The sequence below is a fragment of the Eleutherodactylus coqui genome, chromosome 2 (assembly GCF_035609145.1).
Source record: "Eleutherodactylus coqui strain aEleCoq1 chromosome 2, aEleCoq1.hap1, whole genome shotgun sequence".
Lineage (NCBI taxonomy): Eukaryota > Metazoa > Chordata > Amphibia > Anura > Eleutherodactylidae > Eleutherodactylus > Eleutherodactylus coqui.
Genome location: NC_089838.1, coordinates 179,520,047 through 179,539,423, shown reverse-complemented (window position 1 = coordinate 179,539,423; position 19,377 = coordinate 179,520,047). Strand labels below are relative to the sequence as shown.

Here is a 19,377-nt window from a genome sequence, read left to right as displayed (position 1 = left end):
GTGAAATGGTCCTAGGGATGCAATGATTTTCGGGGGGGGGGGGGGGGTTCATCTCCACTTTTCAAAAATCATACCTTTTTTTTTTGTTCCGTTTACATGGCCGTATGAGGGCTTGTTCTTTTCCATGGAGAGCTGTAGTTTTTATTGATTTCATTTTTTAGGTACATTATGATGTACAGCTAGAGTTGAGCGAACATACTCTGCCAAGCTTGATGCTCGTTTGAGTATTAGCGTACTCGATGGTGCTCGTTACTCGAACGAGCATCAAGCTGTGTTCGTCCCCGCCCCAGTTTTTGGCTTCTCCCCACTGACATGCCTGTTTTGGCCCCTCCCCGCCACGACGCAGCGTGCGTCATTGGCAAATATTTTGTCTGGCAGGAGAGAGAGAGAGAAACAAACCTAGAAAAAAAAAAAGCTCGGCACCCGGCGTCCCACATACAAAAATGCTCGAGTCTCCAATTGTAGTCAATGGTGTTCGTTACTCGAGTAGAGCTCTCAAATTTTACGAAAAGCTCAACTCGAATAACGCGGACCCGAGCATTTGGGTGCTTGCTCATCTCTATGTATAGCATAACTTTTATTTATTTTTTTGGAGGGCAGGGGGAACAAACACAAGTCTGCCATTATTTCTTGGGATTTTGTACAGCATTAATCATGCCACATAAATGATGTGACAACTTTTTTCTGAGGGTTTTGTATCATTGCGACAATACCAAAATTTATTTATGTCCCATAACCTTTTTCTTTTTCTATCAACAGAGCTCTGTCAGGGATTGTTTTTTGCATTACCAGCTGTACTTTTTATTGGTACCAGTTTCGGGTACATATAGCTTTTTTTATCACCTTTATTACATTTTTTGAGGCTTTCTTTAATAGCACTTTCCTTGCAAGATAAAATGCAATACCAAACATGTTTTTTTTATATTTCTTCTCTTTTTAACAAAAGAAACTGAGCAAAAGAAGGTTTTCTTTTATTTTACATTTTTAATGTCCATATAATCGCCCTGACAATACATAGCAGTACTTCTGTACTGCAATGTATTATCGCTAATCATAGCGATCATAGGCCATGGGGCATCTATTGCAAATTCCTGCAGAAATGATGAGAAAAAATTGTGCTGAACCTCACTGAGCACCGATCCGCTAATTAAAGAATCCGTAGCGCTCAGGTTAGCACTGCAGCTTCTTCTCAGGACTGTGACTTCACATTCATCAATAATGTGGCCTGAGAGTATCTCAGTTCCATTCAAGTGAGTGGGATTGACCTGCAATACCTGGCACAGCTGCTATACAATGTATGGCACTGTAAGGTCACGCTCACAAGAATACAGTGATGCCAATTTTGTGGTGTCTATTTTTTTTACTTTATAAGAGGGATATTTTTTCATATTTTTAACTTTTTAAAACTTTGTTCACAATTTATTTTAGTCCTACATGGAGACTTGATTGTTTTATTCAAAATTCAGCAGTTGGTCTACACAGACAAATGACTGCTTACATTAAGAATTTAAACTGGATTTTTATTCTTTTTAGATACGTAATAAAATGATAGATGGAGAAATTGGAGAACGGACCTTTCACACATTAGTCAAGTCTCATGATGAAGTAAGAATCTATATATAAACATTGTAAATTAAGACTTATTGTTTGCTTCAAAACCTGCATGTGTTAATTTAACAGAAAAAGATCTGTTTTGTGTCAACAAAATAATCTTAAAATGTTTAGAAAGACGTAATAAAGTCTCAGTCAAACGGGCATTTTTTGCTGTGCATGTTTTTTGCATTTGCATCTATATAGAACCAATGCTTTTCAATGGTAGCGGTCACATGTCCAATTTTTACATGCATAAAATTCACGCCTGCAAAAGATAGAACATATGGGTGTTAATGGATGTGGTCATACGTTTTTTTTTTTACGCACGCAATGCGATTTTTTTTTCACGCGCAATTAAACGCATGTAAAAAACGCCCATCTGACTGAGCCCTAATAGAGAAGGAGTAAATAGAATTAAAATGATCAAAATAATTTGTTTTTACTATTTTTTAGAGGTATATTGATAAAGCGAACAGGACATACACTTGGGGGCCAGTGAATGGAACAGATTATAGGTATCTACATTTAAACCTTTATCTTAATGTACCGTATATTCCAGAGTAAAAGGCGACGGGGCGTATAAGACGGCCCCCCAACTGTCACCTTATATGCCTGGAATACAGTGGAGCAAAGAAAAAAAAAATCATTACTCACCTTCCCCGGCGTTCTGCGGCGCTGCTGCAGGCTGTCGCTCCCTCCTGGTCCCCGGCAGAGCATTGCTTTCTGGACGCAGGGCTTGAAATCCCCGACTCCAGAAAGCTAATAATACTGTGATTGGCTAACACACGCCGTCAGCCAATCACAGCCATTCAATGACATCATTCAATGGCTGTGATTGGCTAAAACACACGTGCCTTCAGCCAATCACAGCCATTCAATGACATCATTGAATGGCTGTGATTGGCTAACACACGTGCACCTTCAGCCAATCACAGCCATTCAATGATGTCATTGAATGGCTGTGATTGGCTGACAGCATGTGTTAGCCAATCACAGTATTAGCTTTCTGGAGGCGGAGATTTCAAGCCCTGCATCCAGAAAGCAATGCTGTGCCGGGGACCAGGAGGGAGCGACAGCCTGCAGCAGCGCCGCAGAACGCCGGGGGAAGTGAGTAATGATTTTTTTTTTTACACTTTCTTTTTTTTTGGTATTACCGTCGTATAAGACGACCCCCGACTGCAGAGCAGATTTTTCGGGGTTCAAAAGTCGTCTTATACGCCGGTATATACGGTATTATTGTGCTCTGTATGCAGCTGATCTAATATCTAATGTTTGCATTTAAATGACCTTGACATCTTAGATCAGCAGTAATATATAATTACAATCATTGTCCAAAAATCAAGCACCTAAAAGGAGTTTTCAGAATCAAATGAAACTTTCTCTGTGTGATTGTAATGCTGATATAAGTTGATGTAAGTGATTACAATATCAGAGCAAAAGGATAATTTATTGCGGAAAACAGGATAATTGAAGGGAAGCTCTAGTACCCTGTTGAGCCGCCTCTAGCTTGGATACAAGATGTGAGAAGGGTGGGCATGGAGGCTCTGATACCCTGTTGTACCGCCTCTAGCTCAGATACAAGATGTGATACAGGTGGGCATGGAGGCTCTAGTACCCTGTTGTACCACCTCTAGCTTGGATACAAGATGTGATACGGGGGGCATGGAAGCTCTAGTACCCTGTTGTACCACCTCTAGCTTGGATACAAGATGTGATACAGACGGTCACGGAGGCTCTAGTACCCTGTTGAGCCGCCTCTAGCTTGGATACAAGATGTGATACTGGTGGACATGAAGTCTCTAGTACCCTGTTGTACCACCTCTATCTTGTGTAAAATGCCATATGGGCAGGCATGTATGCTCTAGTACCCTGTTGTACCAACTCTAGCTTGGATACGAGATGTGATATGGGCAGGCATGGAGGCTCTAGTATGCTGTTGTACTGCCACTAGCTTGGATACGAAATGTGATATGGGTGGGCATGGAGACATGCTGTGTGTAGCCGAGCATTATCATTCTTCATTTTTTTGACAAAGAGTGTATTTGCATTCAGTGCAGCTCTTCTTCCAATTTTAACAAAATTGATAAACATAACATATTTGATTACGGTATGTAAAAATATAAAATTGCACGTTTTGAATTTTTTGTTTTATGTTACAGTACATTCACGGTAAACATTCTAGTTTTATATCATATGATGGAATACAATACACTAATATTAGCCATAACAGTTAAAACACTGACAGTGAAGTAAATAATAATGGTTATGCTATTACAATGGAAGCTATCAAGGGGTGGGATATATTAGACAGCAGGTGAACAGTCAGTTATTGAAGTTGATGTGTTGAAAGCAGGAAAAATAAGCAAATATAAGAATCTGAACGACTTTGAGAAGTCATGATGAAGGCATGAAGAAGAACAAAGTAATAGGTCATGGATGCGTAAGGCTGATGCACATGAAGGGCAAACACTAGCCTACTTGGTTCAATGGTTCATTCTACTCTGACACAGATAGCTTAAAACATCATTTTGCTATCACAGCTGGCTGCATATGTGGCTCTACAGCCACAAAGAAGTTAGAGAGCTCAGTCTTGCCCCTGTACACCACAGAAACGTTCCTATAATGAACACGTGATCAGAACGTGGGAAGAACTTCACTATGAGAAAATGGAACAAGGTGGCCTTGTCTAATTAATCAAATTCCCTTTTACAACATATGGATGGCTGGGTGTGTGTTGCTTCCCTTGGGAATAGATGACACCAGGATATGCTATGGGAAGAAGGCAAGCCAGCTGAGGCAGTGTGATGATCTAGGCAATGGATGCTGGCACTCATATTGATATTACTTTGACACATACTACCTATGTAAACATTGCTGCAGACCAACAGTATTCCTTAATGTCAGTGGCCACTTTCCATAGAATAATGCACCCTGCAGCACTGCAAAATTGTTCAGAAATGGTTAGACTTGGCATCCAATTTTCCCAGACGTCAATCTGATCAAGTAGCTGTGGAATATCTTACTAAAACAAGCCCAATCTATGGACGTCCCACTTTGCAACTTACAGGATTTTAAGGATCTGCTGCCAAGTACTTGCTGATAGATATCACAGGACACTTTCAGAGATCTTATGGCATCCGTGCCTCAATGAGAGGACATTTACAATATTCGACAAGTAGTAATATTTTACGCTGTTTTTAGAGAAGATGCAAAACCATTAAACTTTATACTTGCACTGAAGGCTTTTTTCACTCTAATCAATAATAAGACTTAATTCAGAGAAGAAAGAAAACATTCCCAGGAAAAGGTTGAGGTTGCATTCCTTCTTCCCTTCTCTTGGAATACACATGGTTTTTATAATAAATGTGGTGTGACTGCTGCCAAGTCGCTTTTCTTTTTGTCTGCTGTTAGTAACAAGTTGAGCTATGTCTGGTTGCTCAGGATACACTACCTAACAATTTGGTGGTGGATCCCTAACAGCTCGTCTTTGTCAGATTACAAAAATCTTCAACTGAAGGCAGAATTGTTATTGAATCATCTTCATATCTCCTACATTTTTGCTAAATATATTTGAGAAATGTTTTAAACTCACATTTTCTTAAAAATTGTAATGCCATTTGAAATTTCATTTTAATTGTAATGTATTTTAAAAGCTATGGATAAACACCAGTATTTTAAAGCCTTATTTTTAATATATACTGTCGTATGTGCATTTCCTACAGATTGCTTGTTCACTGACATACAACATATTGTTATGCATATTTTTACACCTTTCTAACCTCATGAAAGAATGAGTAATATAAAGGTATATTTAGACGGTGGTACATATAATACAGTTTTGTGTGGAAGCCTCTTGTATCTGGGTTATATGTCTTTAAATCTTCTGCATTCTAAATGTATTGAGACATTGTATCATCATCAAAATTTCTCAGTTATATAGTTATATAAACTACTGCATGAAATATCAAATATCTCTCTGTAACAATATGTAGATTTTTAACAAATTTTCTTAGGCCTCGCTCACACAAGCGTGGATGTGCTTTAAATATAAGCCCTTCCCTGAAAATCAACCCTAGGTGGTGTAAAAAAGAAGGAGAAAATACTCACTTCTTTACCGCTGTCCGGGCTTGGAGTGTCTAGCCGCTTGGTCCCCAGCACTGAAATGAAGTTCTTTCAGCAGGTGGGGATTTAAAATCCCCACCTCCTGAAAAGGCTGCATCTGATTGGCTGAGCGCTCAGCTAATCACAGGCAGCGCTTAGCCATTCATTCACAGCCAATCACAGCGCTCAGCTTTTATTCAGTTAATGGACGAGTGCTGCCTGTGATTTGCTGAGCACTCAGCCAATCAGACGCAGCCTTTTCAGGAGGCGGGGATTTTAAATTCCCCATTGGTGAAAGAGCTTCACTACAGTGTCGGGGACAAAGCAGGGAAGACACGCCCGAGCCCCAACAGTGGCAGAGAGGTGAGTATATATATATATTTTTTTTGCACAAGCTAGGGTTGATTTGCTTGGAAGGGCTTATATTTAAAGCCCTTCGCCGAAAATCATTGCAGGGGTTGCTGGCAGTCCATTGCTTTCAATGCCGTGACAGCTGTGGCAGGGGATTCTTTTCTCTCTGCAGTGTTCAGTTACAAGGGGACTCCCCACAGGGAATATTTACATGCAGCATGGACATTCCCGGTGCACGCATGTCCTGTCTTTTGCAGGTGCACACGTTTTCAATAAAGACTTGTGGACACTATCTCTATGAAGACAGCATTTTTCTGCACGCGTTTTCATGCCTGTAAAACACAGACATGTGAACACACCATATTGAACCAATTGTTCTAATAGATGCGCGTTTTTTGCATGCGCGTATGTACATGCAAATACACGCTCGTGTGAATGAGGCCTTACACTGTAATTCCAATACAAGTTAAAATAAAATTGGAACAGAAATTTTAACATTTTTTTTTAGACTGAGCCACTCCAGAGAGAATGCTAAAAAAAAAAAGATATATATGCTCCATGCATTGAAGTTTCTTACAACAAAATTTCAGGAACGCGTTTTTGTAGTTTTGAAGAGAAAAAAATCTTGATGGTGACCAACTCTATTCACCATTTAGTGGTATCAAATATGATCAAATACATTTTATATGGTTCAGGTAACCGGTTCAAGGTCGACTCAGCCTTCCATGCTTCCGAGGTTGGTAAAATGAGTACCCAGCTTGGTGGGGGGGGGGGGGTAATAAATAAAAAATTACCTGAAAGCGCTGCGGAATAACACGATTTAATTTTTTTATATATTTTATAGACTTCATATAATGAATTGGGTGAGAAATCTTCTTTGGGACATACAATTTGTTCAGCTAAACAATCATTAATTAGTTTATCATTAATTTATGATTAATTATTAATTAATGATTGTTTAGCTGAATATATGTTTGACTCTGAACAGTAGCAGTCTGATGTTTTCTAATAGGCTCTGAATCAAATTCTGATTTGTAGACATTTGTCTTTTCACAAGTCAGACATTTGTCTTTTAGCTAATTGATTTTGTGAAGCCATAACTTAATGACTTCATTTAAAGTGTTGTACTGAGAAGTCATCTGTTATTTGTTCTACTTCATAGCTCAGAATAATGTCACAAACATTACTGGATATTAAAAAGTAATTTCAAAATTTGTTATATATAATAATCCAGATTTACATAATATCAGTTATTTCCAGTTAGAATGCATAGATTTTTTTTCTTTTCCCTTTATTTTCCTAAAGTATATATTCTTCAGATAAAATGCACAAGTAGTCAGAACCTTCTTACAGTGGTTGACTGTATTGGCCATATACTTGTTAATGGGTCTGTCCATCACTACACTATTGGTAATCTTATCCTGGGGATAAGTCACGAATAGATGATTAAAGAGGACCTCTTCCAATCCGCTATTTTCTTGATACTATCAGTGTGTTTGTGGGGGTGGAGGTGGGGGGTGGGAGAAGCAGATAACACTGTACATATTGCAGTGGGCCTGGTTAGTAATGCAGGCACTGTTCCCAAATGGGTCATTTTCTAATTACACATTCTCTATAGGTCCATATGCTCATAAGTACAAGATAGAAAGACTTAGGTCTTTTTGTTTTACATTTTTATCGATGAGCAAGTCTTGACAAATTTATTTCACTCTCACAATGCTTTTTGAAAATAATAGAAATTGTGGGCATTTCACTTTTTCATGTACTGCTGAAGGGAAAATAAAGATGCACATGCAGAGTAGAAAAAAACTCAGGCAAACCTGATGATTTTGGGGAGACCAGACAATGATTTAATGTTTATGGGAACTACCCAACTCTCCTTCAATGGGGTTCAACACGCCCAATCCTTTTTTTCTTTGTAAAATAATCTTGTGTCAAAGGTGTCTGGCAGTGGCTTATTCCCCTCATACCACTGACATAATCATACCGTATGTTATCAGCCGAGCCTGTGCGTTCATGGTGTAGTTGGGAGGAAGCATTATTTAATGTAAACGTTCTATATTTAAACCTCTTTATTTGAAGTTTTTTCAGGGGGAACACTAATTATAGTAATTTAATTTAAACATGTGGTTGTGAATGCGGATAGAAAGTATCAGTGAATGGAATGAATGGGATGTCCAAAAAAGGTCCTATTCTTTTAGAGGTCAAAAATGAACATGTGACCTATTGAGAAAGGTGTGTTATTGGTTAGTTAGATACAATGGGGCTAAATAAGAAGAATTATGAGTGAAAATGCAGCAGGTGCTTGTATGACAATGGCTGTAGTGAAGATGGGCCATTTCTCATTATGTGAGGGTGTGGAAAGCTCGTGGCAGAAAAGGCAAATTTAAACTATGTATAATAGAGGATTACTAAGCAACTGTTTTTTTATAAAAACGTGGATAATAACATTGTAACTGAGTGCAGGGAGCCTGTGCAAAGTCTTGTGTGTAGGGAAGTTTTTTATGTTGTGGTAATTAATTGTAATAAAGGACAGTGCATGTAAAGAAATACAATATAAATAAAATATATGGCACAATGATTAAGTAACAGTTAAAATATGTAAATACATCAGTATCTAAACAGCATCTATTGTAAATGTCTGGTTTGTGCAAAGTCTGTATTAGCACAGCAGCATGCGATAGATAGGATCTTCCAAAGCAGCAAGATATCGAGCTGTCAGAACATATTGTGCTTTAGGGGCCTGTGGGAAAGGTGCTGGGTTTGCAGGGATTTCAAATCCTGGAAGTTTGTGCCTGACTCCTGTGGTGTGTTAGGCACCTTACATGGAAATATGGGGTGTTTCTTCTGAAGAATTTTAAGGACCCATATTCAAAAAAAAAAGTTGTATTTGTAGGAGATCTGTGTAAAAAGTAAATAAAACTGATATGTTAATTCCTGTGGTAGGTCTTCTTTAAGGTCTGTTTTGACTTAAGACCCATTTATAGGAGCAGATAATCGCTCAAAGATCGCTCAAAGGACAGTTTGAGCGACAGCTTTGAGCGAATATTTTGCATTAAAAAAAATTGGTATTTAAGTAGCTTCTCCGCTACTGAAATACCAATTATGTATGCAAATGAAGCCTTCCCTGAATGCAGGCTAATAGCCCGAGGCTATTATCTGCGCTCTGATCCTTTGTTCTTAACGGGGAAACAATGCTATCAACACTCCCCCCCCCCATAGAGAACGACTGATACAAGTGAGCGATGATTTTTAGGTTTGCTTGATTTTAACGATCAGCTAAAAGTGCCCATTTACATGCACCGATTATCGCTAAAACGATCGCCGATTAGCAAATTTTTAGCGATAATCGTCCAGTGTAAATGGGCCTTTACATACAAATGAAAATGCCAGGATAACATTGGATGCAATATATTTACATTACAAAGATAGATAGATAGATAGATAGATAGATAGATAGATAGATAGATAGATAGATATTGCATTATGTACTCCTAAATCAACTTATATTTGTGTTTTAGTCTTGCCCTAGTGCTGCCTTCCTACAGCTTTTATTACATTAAAGCTAAACTTGAAGAAACAATAACTCAAGCAAAATGTAAGTACTGGGATAATTGCTAGCTAACAAAAATGGACTTCGATTTAAATGTAGCTGATACATGCTCTGTTTATGATATCACTAATTAATGATATTGGTGCTTTCATGAAAACTATAAAAGATTACAATGATTCTTATACACTGCTGCTCAATCTTAATTTCAAATCTACTACTACTCTATAATATTAATAATGTCTACATACCCTGAATGGCCACTTTATTAGAGACACCAAGTAGCACCTTGAACGTCCTTTCAAGATTCAGTCATTTGTTATGGCATAGATTCCACTAGGTGTGGAAATCTTTCTGCAGGAATATTGGACCTGGGGTTTGCCAAGAAGACATTCTCCATACCATGACTCCACAAGCTTAAATTGCTGACACCTGTCAGGAAACGTTCATCCACTCATGCAGCTTGCACCAAGTTCTTCCACTCTCATCAGTATGGTGCAACAGAAATCTGGAGATTTCTGGATCAGTGAACGATTCTTTTTATCCTTCACTGATCCCCTTCATCAACAAGTTGCTTATCTACTTAGGATCCCCTTTCACTGGATGTTTTTCCTCGATCATACCATTCTTGCTATACTTACTCTTGACACCATTGAATAAGAAATCTCACAAGATTAGCAGTTTTTGAAATACTTGTCCTGGCTAATCGAGAAAGGATAACCAGGCCTTGTTCAAAGTTGCTCAGATCTCTCGGTTTTCCCATTTTATTTTTCCCATTCTAATGTGGATTTGTACTAAGACTGATCCATGGAAAACTGATTGAGTTGATTTTATGCTGCACTCTGGGGTCACAAATCTAATTTCTATGTAAGGGAGCTCCAATTCTGAAAGGCCAGATGTCTCTAATAAAATTGCTCTTCAGTGCATATATCAATTGCCTTGTTAATATATATTCTAAAAGGCAGCTTTAGCCTTGCAGGTTGAGAAGTAGATAGTTTATATTCTTTCTACAAGAATATGAACATATTTTCCATATTTCTGCAACTAAAACCTTTTGTATTACATTAACAGAATCATTGTTCAATCTTCGTTTGCTGATCTCTCAAGGATCCCTTTGCAAATTTATATTTATGGCTAGAAAATAAAGGCTAGATTCTGTTAAAGCCAAACCTTTTTAACCTGCCGAATAAGGATCTACTCATGCTATGTTTGTGTCAAACTTTATCTGGGTTACATTAGGTATGATACAACATAAAATGACAAATGCTGCACATTCCTTTCACATGTCTATACTTACAAGAAAATGTTACCATTTGTTGGCTAACACAATCTAAAGCCAGGCAGTAACTATATGAACCCACTGTTCCAGTTTTGGAACATTGGCAGATAAGCAGTTAATAATGTGTTGTACATATTTGCTTCCCATTCCCTTTATTGATTCGGATAAAAGAACAGACTGGTATTGTATGGCCTCTACACTCATGTCTGGGCTCATGTGATTATCACCTCTTACAGACAGCTAGGACACTTCCACTAATATTTTATATGATGTCTCACTTGTAATGTCAACATGTAATGTTAAGTTGAAAATTGGAGCATATGTACCCTGAAGACCACATGTTAGAGTTGAAATACGCCTAGCAAAAAGTCCAAAAGAAATAAGTAATCAAATAGGGTTGAAATTGGAAATATTTAGAACATCCACCAATTTGGCCAGCAGATACAATGTAGCCATTATTATTAAATTTGCTTAGCAGATCCTTTCAGCAACACGGTATTACTAGGACAGTAATACATTCCTGTTGTGATGGGTGTTTGTCTTTTCTTTCCAGACTTCAACTGAATAAACCTTTGATCTTGTTACAATATCTTTATTCAAGAATTTCATTGAATAAAATATTGTTTGTGACCCCCTTTACCTCTACCCTGTTTTTCCTGTTTTTTTTCTCTTGCTTTCTCTCTATGATGGATAATCACAGCCAAAAGGGGCAAAATGAAGGGCAAGTACTTCCTTTATGCTTACTCTGCTAGTCTTTACTATTCTTTCAGTGCCCATTTCACTACTTTTTAGCAACCTAGAATGTATTATTTCATAATGTATGAGATGCATGGAGCCTATTGTGTAATGCGAAGTAAAAAAAATTCTAGGTAGGTTTTTGCTTTACAGTTTTAATTGCTTCATCTTTAAAAACACAAGCATGTGATAATGCATCGGTTAGTGACATGAAAATATATTTACAGAAGCACTCCCCTTTTTTATTAAATAATTTTTGTAGTACCTCATGTGTAAAGTAGTAATGATTTCACTGGTCTTCAAAAAAAAACTATTTTATGTTACAAGAACAAAACACACTGTTTCTGGAAGATAATTCTTCCCTGAATCCAGATCTCATTTCAGAATTTCTGTATCAGCCTCTGTTTTCATGTGATAATGGTTTTTGTAAATGCTTGCCTCGGCGTATGTAGCTATTATATGTATCTGGCAAAATGACACGCTTCTGTTACCTGTCACCTTCCTTGGAGAAAAATTCAGAAAAAATAGCATGTCGGTCATGAAAAACACTCACTTTCGTATTACGAGAAAGAAGATTCCATTCTTTTAATCTCAAATCTAAAAGCTCAGCCTGTTGCTTCGACAAATTTAAATTACCCACAAGATCGTTGAGATCCCCTTGAGTCAAAAAGAGGGGCTCAATTGATTCACAGAGGTCCTGAAATGTTGGGTCGATATGCATATCCGCTTCTCTATCTTCTGCATGTTTGTCACTGTATTCATCTTCACTAATAATCACATTCTCAGGAGGCACTGGTACTGGCAATTCTTCACTGTGACATACAGGTCTTCTAGCAGATGGTAAGTTAGGATATGGCACAGTTTTTGAGGTGATTCCTGCTATTTTTGGCAGACAGAAATAACAGTCTGTTGTGTGATCCGTTGGTTCCCTCCAAATCTTAGGAACAGCAAAGGGTGTGTGACGTGTTCCTTTTAACCAGCCTGTGGGGAGCCCATTTGTGGTCCCGCTCACCAATCTTACACCCGAAATATAGTTTGTAGCACTTTTTTACAAGAGGATTAAGTTTTTGTTTTTGTGATTATAGCGTAAACTCTCCCCAGATATAACAAAAAGAATTTGGGCTTTTTGCACAGGCACAAGGCATTTCTTCTGAATTGACACAAAACACAAACCTTCACAAACGTAGAACTATAAGCAGTCACTTCCAACAGCAATTGTTGACTGAACTCTCAATGCTGAGATACAGGTGGCCACTGACGCAACAGAACATGTTGGTACATGTTCGAGCATGACTCATGGGCAATGTTGCCAAACCTCCCTTATTTCTTGGCGGTGGCTTTCTAAACTAAGGGTTTTCTATTGTAATTCCTAGTATATTTCAATTGTTTTTCTACAATTACAACTGCTGAATTAAATTAACCCACAGCAGAATACCAAAATGCAGCCTTTTTAATGGATTTCTATAATAAGGGTAGCGTGTCACAAGAAAACTGAGCCCGATAGGCAAAAACTGATTTCATTTTCGAATTCAGCACTCATGACTTAGCTAGGAACACCATTCACATTCTTTGTAACAAAAATGCTGTTTACCAGTGCTTTCAATCACTCTGCATTGCTTTCCTTTATTCCCAACTACAAAACTTATTTATTCTTTCTGGCACCATTTCGTGTCCTTTTCTTCTCATTGTTTAGTGACCTATGAAGTACCTCCCTCAACTAAATGCTGACCTCAGCATTCCGCTGTCTTTTCAATGTCACTCCTCCTCCCCCTGTCTACAGGGGCATGTATTCAGTGGAAGGTGTTTCAGACAGTTGATCTTTGCAGAAAGGTATATCAAAAGCCTCTTACCATGGTTGGCCTTAGCTATGTGTGACCTATAGAATCACATAGCGGCCACCAGTTTGCAAGATGGGGGGTTGTGACAGTGGGCACTGTTCCCTTTATGCTCCATGGGAGAGCAGCTTCTTAGTTTTCCACTCAAGAGCATCTGACAGCTTACCAGGAGGTTTCTTCTTCTCTACTCTAGAGCACATCAGAGATTAGCAGTATAGCATGTCTGCCCGTGTCTCCACTCAGTCCTTCCCTTCTCCAGCAAACCTCAGTTGCAGGGCTCAATTAATTGAGTTTGTGAAGGTGTCAGAGGAGGAAGGGCTGGCAGCAGCACACCTGGTGTTGTACACTATACAACTCTAAAGCTGTGTGAAGTCACATATAAAGGTGGAGTGAAAGACAGGTTTCTGTTTGCGTAGGGCGAGGGAGGACAGCCTATAGGCAGATGTCTACAGCTTAAAGAAGGTCACTCTAGGAGGTGGTGACCCCCTGCCAGCACATTACGGTTTGTGTGGGAGTTCACTATCAAGTCACATGACTGCAAATAACCACTGATAGCAACAGAGTGGAAATTCTTTTTGGCATTAGTAATTCCTTTTTAATTAGGAAAACAAAATTGGGGACTGCTTCTTTAATGTTCCAACCTAGACTATATTTGAATATACATTCATATTTCAGCTTTTTCTGTATTGCCTGAATATACCTATTCAGGCAATAGGGAAAGGATTCCACCATTGATGTATTTTATTCATTTTTAGGCATCAGAAGGACCAAATGGGAAAATAATGTATTCATTATATTAAATTCAGCTTTTTATTCTCTTTCAGACTCTGAAACACTGAAGCCTGAATATTTTGAAGATGTTGGCTCCACTTATTTAGCTCCAAGGTTGATGCATTTTCCACTGCATTTTAAAGCATTAGATGTCTTATTCTCCTTTTTGTTATTCTTTGAATGTATCAAGTTCTTACTGTGGTCAAATTTGTACATATATAATTTTAGATTATCGACTCAAGCCTTTATTAACTCATAATAATAAAGCTGATGATAAGAATTTTGTGCTTCATCTGCTTTTCTGAAGTATGAAATATGCCCTTTATTCATCTGTGTTCTGATTTTATGTACATGATCAGAATGAATCTGCTATACATTGAATCTATGGAATTAACATACTTATTTAATTATAACAGGGAATACTGCACTGATCTACAGATATCCAGTAATAATACAGAATTCCTACTGAATTTCAATCAGTACATTGACTCCAAAACACCAAGTAGTCCATCATGTAAGTAGATTTTTTGTAAATGACTAATTAATAGAGGCTGTATTTTTATGTCACATAATGCGCCAGTGCCAATTATATGCATTTAGTTTCAACATTTTCCCATCTCTGTTACACAAGCTCTTGAATTCAGATACTGGTATTTAATACCAACTATCATCTGCTAATGATTACTAAAATGATATGCATTCTTGTTTGCAGAATGAAATATAATGGTCTATCCATAGTTTAACTATAGATAGTCCATAAAGCATTCTCTTGGACATTTTGCCATGGTGGAAGAATCATGGTTATATACCTAAATTAGGACATCTAATAGAAATAAGCACCCCTGCTTCTCACTGAAGAAAGAATGCTGACTATGGGCTTAGTCAGACGGGCGTTTTTTCGCGCGATTTCCGCATGCGCATGCGTCCAGCGATTTTATAAAACCATTGCTTTGCAATGGTATTGGACACATGAGCGCTTTTTATGCGCTCGTCCGATAAATTATAGAACAGAAATCGCAGATCGCACCTATCTACGATCTGCGATTCCTGTTCTCTTCTCTATATGTGCTCAATGGGGCCGGCGGCAGCAGCGCCGACCCCATTGAGAACATATACTAGACAAATCATTCTTCTCTGCCACAGCTGTAACAGCTGTGGCAGAGAAGAACGATGTTTGCCCATTGAATTCAATGGAGCCGGAATACAGCCGGCTCCATTGAAAGCAATGGGCTGCCTGCGTGCGCGGAATGAATTTTCGGGAAGGGCTTAAATATATAAGCCCTTCCCTGCAATTCATCCAGAAATGTGTAAAAATAAAAAATATATATATACTCACCTGGTCCCGGCAGACGGAGTTCAGCCGCGGCCGGCGGCAGTTCTCCTGAACTGCTCTCTGTATTATTCAGCAGCCGGGGATTTAAAATCCCCGCCTGCTGAATGAGCTGCCTCTGATTGGTCACAGCCTGACCAATCAGAGGCAGCTCTCACTCACACCCATTCATGAATTCATGAATGACAGCTGAGAGCTGCCCCATGATTGGTCCCTGCGCTGAGCCAATCAGAGGCAGCACTCACTCACCCATTCATGAATTCATGAATGGGTGTGAGTGAGTGCTGCCTCTGATTGGTCAGGCTGTGACCAATCAGAGGCAGCTCATTCAGCAGGCGGGGATTTTAAAGCCCTGGCTGCTGAATACTACAGAGAGCAGTTCAGGAGAACTGCCGCCGGCCGCGGCTATACTCCGTCTGCCGGGACAAGGTGACTATATATTTTTTTATTTATTTTTACACATTTCTGGATGAATTGCAGGGAAGGGCTTATATATTTAAGCCCTTCCCGAAAATTCATCGTGAGATCGCCCGCAGCGCATTGCTTTCAATGGAGCCGGCTGTATTGCCGGCTCCATTGAATTCAATGCGCTGGACAGCTCCGGCCCATTTCCATTGAAACGCGGCTAGGAGCAGTTTTTTTGGGCGATTTTTCGGCACCGGTCACGCGATTTGCAGATGCGCATCTGTCATGCGATCCGCAAATCGCGGGAAAAAACGCCCGTGTGACTAAGGCCTAAATGGCAAGGGGTGTAATCACTAAAAGAGGTGATGTTTAATAAATCAGAAACTGCCTCCTCCTTCAGATGCACTAACATTAGTGTCTAAAAACATGTACAGCTAAAAGATAATTGTGCAATCATTTGCAGCGTGGGTATTATTGTAGAGATATGCTTTCCTGCACTTGCAATTCCAGTGATTATTATTGGTCCCAGAAAGATATGTTGAGTCCTACTTCCTGGAAAACTTTCTAATTCCTAAACTGCCCTCTAGTTTTCATTTACATTAAAGGTCAGACTCCAGCGTAAAATAAGGGTGTGCGATAAACTGATGTTACTCAGGGCTTGTGGGCAGCATGTTATCTAAAGACAAGTGGTCCATCTTTCATGGCTGATTTACTGGGAGAGCGTTTATGGCTGTATCCTCATGAACAATTAGGGCATCTAGTGGTTGACCTAATTCAAAGAGGACTGTCACCATTGCCATTTACTTCAGACCATGTGGGAACAAACATGAACTTGTCAAATTTAGCATACCCTAAATTTAATAATTCAACAGAAACTTTTACTTAAACTGTTCTTAAAATGAATCTGCCAGGTGATGTATGCTGCTCTATCTGAGAGCAACATGTAATAGAAGGAGAGATGCTGATCTCTATAATATCTAGTTTTATGTGATTTGGGGCATGATTTCTGAATAAATCTTGACAGGATTTCTAGGAAAGACTGTTAGAGTACTTTATGGTGCAGGAAACGCTGTCAATCATCCTGATTGGATAGGCTAATTAGGACCCTCACTGTCTCTATTAAGAGTTCTATCCTGATTTACGCTTTTATTTAGAAGTCCTGCTTCAAATTGTATAAACATAGCATATCTCTCTCCATTATATGTTGTTCTTATATAGGGCAACACAACTTACCTGATAGGTAAGATTTAAGAGAGGTGACCTACAAAACTGAATTATCCCCTATCCACAGCTAAGGGATGGTGTTAAGTTAGTATGGGAATCATGGAGGTTTGATCGCTGGGACCCCTATGGAACACTTACACTTGACTACAGCAGTCAGACCCCCACCAATCAGATATTTATCACTTATCCTGTGAAGGGGTGGTATGTTACTTCAGTTTGAAAGTGCTTTAATGTCTAATTTGTATCTGTGCTAAAGGCTGATTTATACACATTGATTATTGCTCAAAATTCATCAAAATTCAACAATAGCTTTTGAGCGATCATCTTTGTGTGTAAATGTGTGCCCATCATGCACTTACTGTGCCCCCCTTATCCATTGCTAAATTCAGCTCAGCATAAAAGCCATCCTCCCAGATAAGAGGGACCGCATGCTGAGTTCTCCACGGGGAGCGCTGATAACATAGTTATTATCTGGCAGAACAATGGACATGAATTTAAAGAACAGACCACCTGCAGTTCTGTATATACATCTCCTGGCAGCTGATTAACATGCAAATAATGTTAGTTAGCTGCTAATGGACATTAGCAGCTAATTACATTATTAGTGCCTAATGCAAAATGATCGCTCAAAGCTGACACTTTCTGACAAATTTTGAGCAATCATCTTTGTGTGTAAATGAACCTTCAGGGATTACCCTTTCCTGCTGTAATATGGAAGCACGAAAAAAGCACTCACTGGCTGAACAGATCCATCTTATGATAACACCAAATGGCACCGATTGGACCGCATTGACTAAAATGGGTCTGTTCAGTTTTCATCCAGCATGCGAAACTATTTCATCCTGTGTTTAAACAAAGTAGACTTGATATTTCAGTTTAATTTCTTACATAGCAGAGATGCTTAGTACCTTTTTGATTGTGCCAATAAGATACTTAACATTTCTTTTGAATTTCAAAATCAAAATAACTCTATGTAACTAAATAATCTTCTAATGCAAAGTGTACTGCTGTTTAGTTTATGGAGGGTTTCAGTTCTGTTGCCTATCAAAATATTTTTGTGGTCTATTAAAGCCATTTAGAAGAGGAAGGTATAATTTATCTAATTATATTTATTAGTAAACACTGTACAGTATAGTATTCCAGTTCTGAATGGAACAAGTAAAATTGCTACGGCCATAAAAGTATATAGTATAAAAAAAGAGGACAAAATAAGAATATGTCTGCCTTGAAGCACACATAACTAGAATCAGGTCAACTGGAAGAGCAGATTATTTCAACTATTAAAATGTTAGATATAGTCCCTTCCACTCCAATGTAAAGAAAGTGAAAACACAATTTTTCATATGGTGTGAGGGTAATGCCCACCCTAAGCTACAAGTGCTATATAACTGAACCGTGTATCAAGTGCAATAAATCCCATAGCACATGGCAATAATAAAAATAATGCAGAAATACCCTATTGCATATTTAAAAAAACTGAGGGAAAAAAACCCAGCAGAATTTGCTAAGTTTTAAGGAAGAGATGCATGGATTGATATGTAGAAATCTTATAGGCTTTCAAAACAGCACACATAAGCTGTATTGGTGCTGCCATACCCGTGCAACTGATGATAATGGCTTCCTCACAGGCATCGGTTTTATTCACCATAAATCAATGTGTAGGAAATTCTTTTGGTCAAGAATGCAGTTCCAGTGGTTACCCATTGTACTTGATCCGCTATAGTTCACAAATTATAGATTATAGATTAATAAAAGGGCACTAAATGTGTATTAAAAAGGTCTCATAAGGCTACTTCACCAACGGGAACTCTCGCCCATGATTCAAATTAATGTTGGTGCTATGATATTGATTGCAGTAGTTGAACGTTCTGAATCTATTCATGTTTGTGGGTAGCTGTAATGAACTCGTTGACACAAATAATAATATAGTTCATGCAACATTGTTTCACATTTCCTCCTTCTTTAACAAACAATATGTACAGTACACTATCTTTTCTTATGTAAAATGCATGCGTCTTAAGTGACTTCTGTCCTTCCTAATTGTACTGGTCAGGAAATGGCATAGGTTATAATACTGAACTTTATCTCAAATATTAGCTATACTACTGGGAAGTTATGTAAACTGTTTATCTTAAGAGTAGTTATGACATTTTCCTGTTCAGACACGTAGACCACAAGAAATCTGTTCAAAGAACAAGACAAG

At 38.5% G+C, this 19,377-nt stretch overlaps 1 protein-coding gene across 1 annotated transcript in view; it reads left to right on the top strand.

Moving 5' to 3' along the window:
• The window catches only part of CACNA2D1 (calcium voltage-gated channel auxiliary subunit alpha2delta 1), a 640,389-nt gene that overhangs the window by 548,007 nt on the left and 73,005 nt on the right, over window positions 1-19,377 (top strand). The window contains exons 20-24 of the mRNA XM_066592011.1: window positions 1,534-1,605; window positions 2,047-2,108; window positions 9,567-9,643; window positions 14,269-14,329; window positions 14,632-14,729. Coding sequence (XP_066448108.1) covers window positions 1,534-1,605; window positions 2,047-2,108; window positions 9,567-9,643; window positions 14,269-14,329; window positions 14,632-14,729 — 370 coding nt within the window. The remainder of the gene's footprint in view (window positions 1-1,533; window positions 1,606-2,046; window positions 2,109-9,566; window positions 9,644-14,268; window positions 14,330-14,631; window positions 14,730-19,377) is intronic.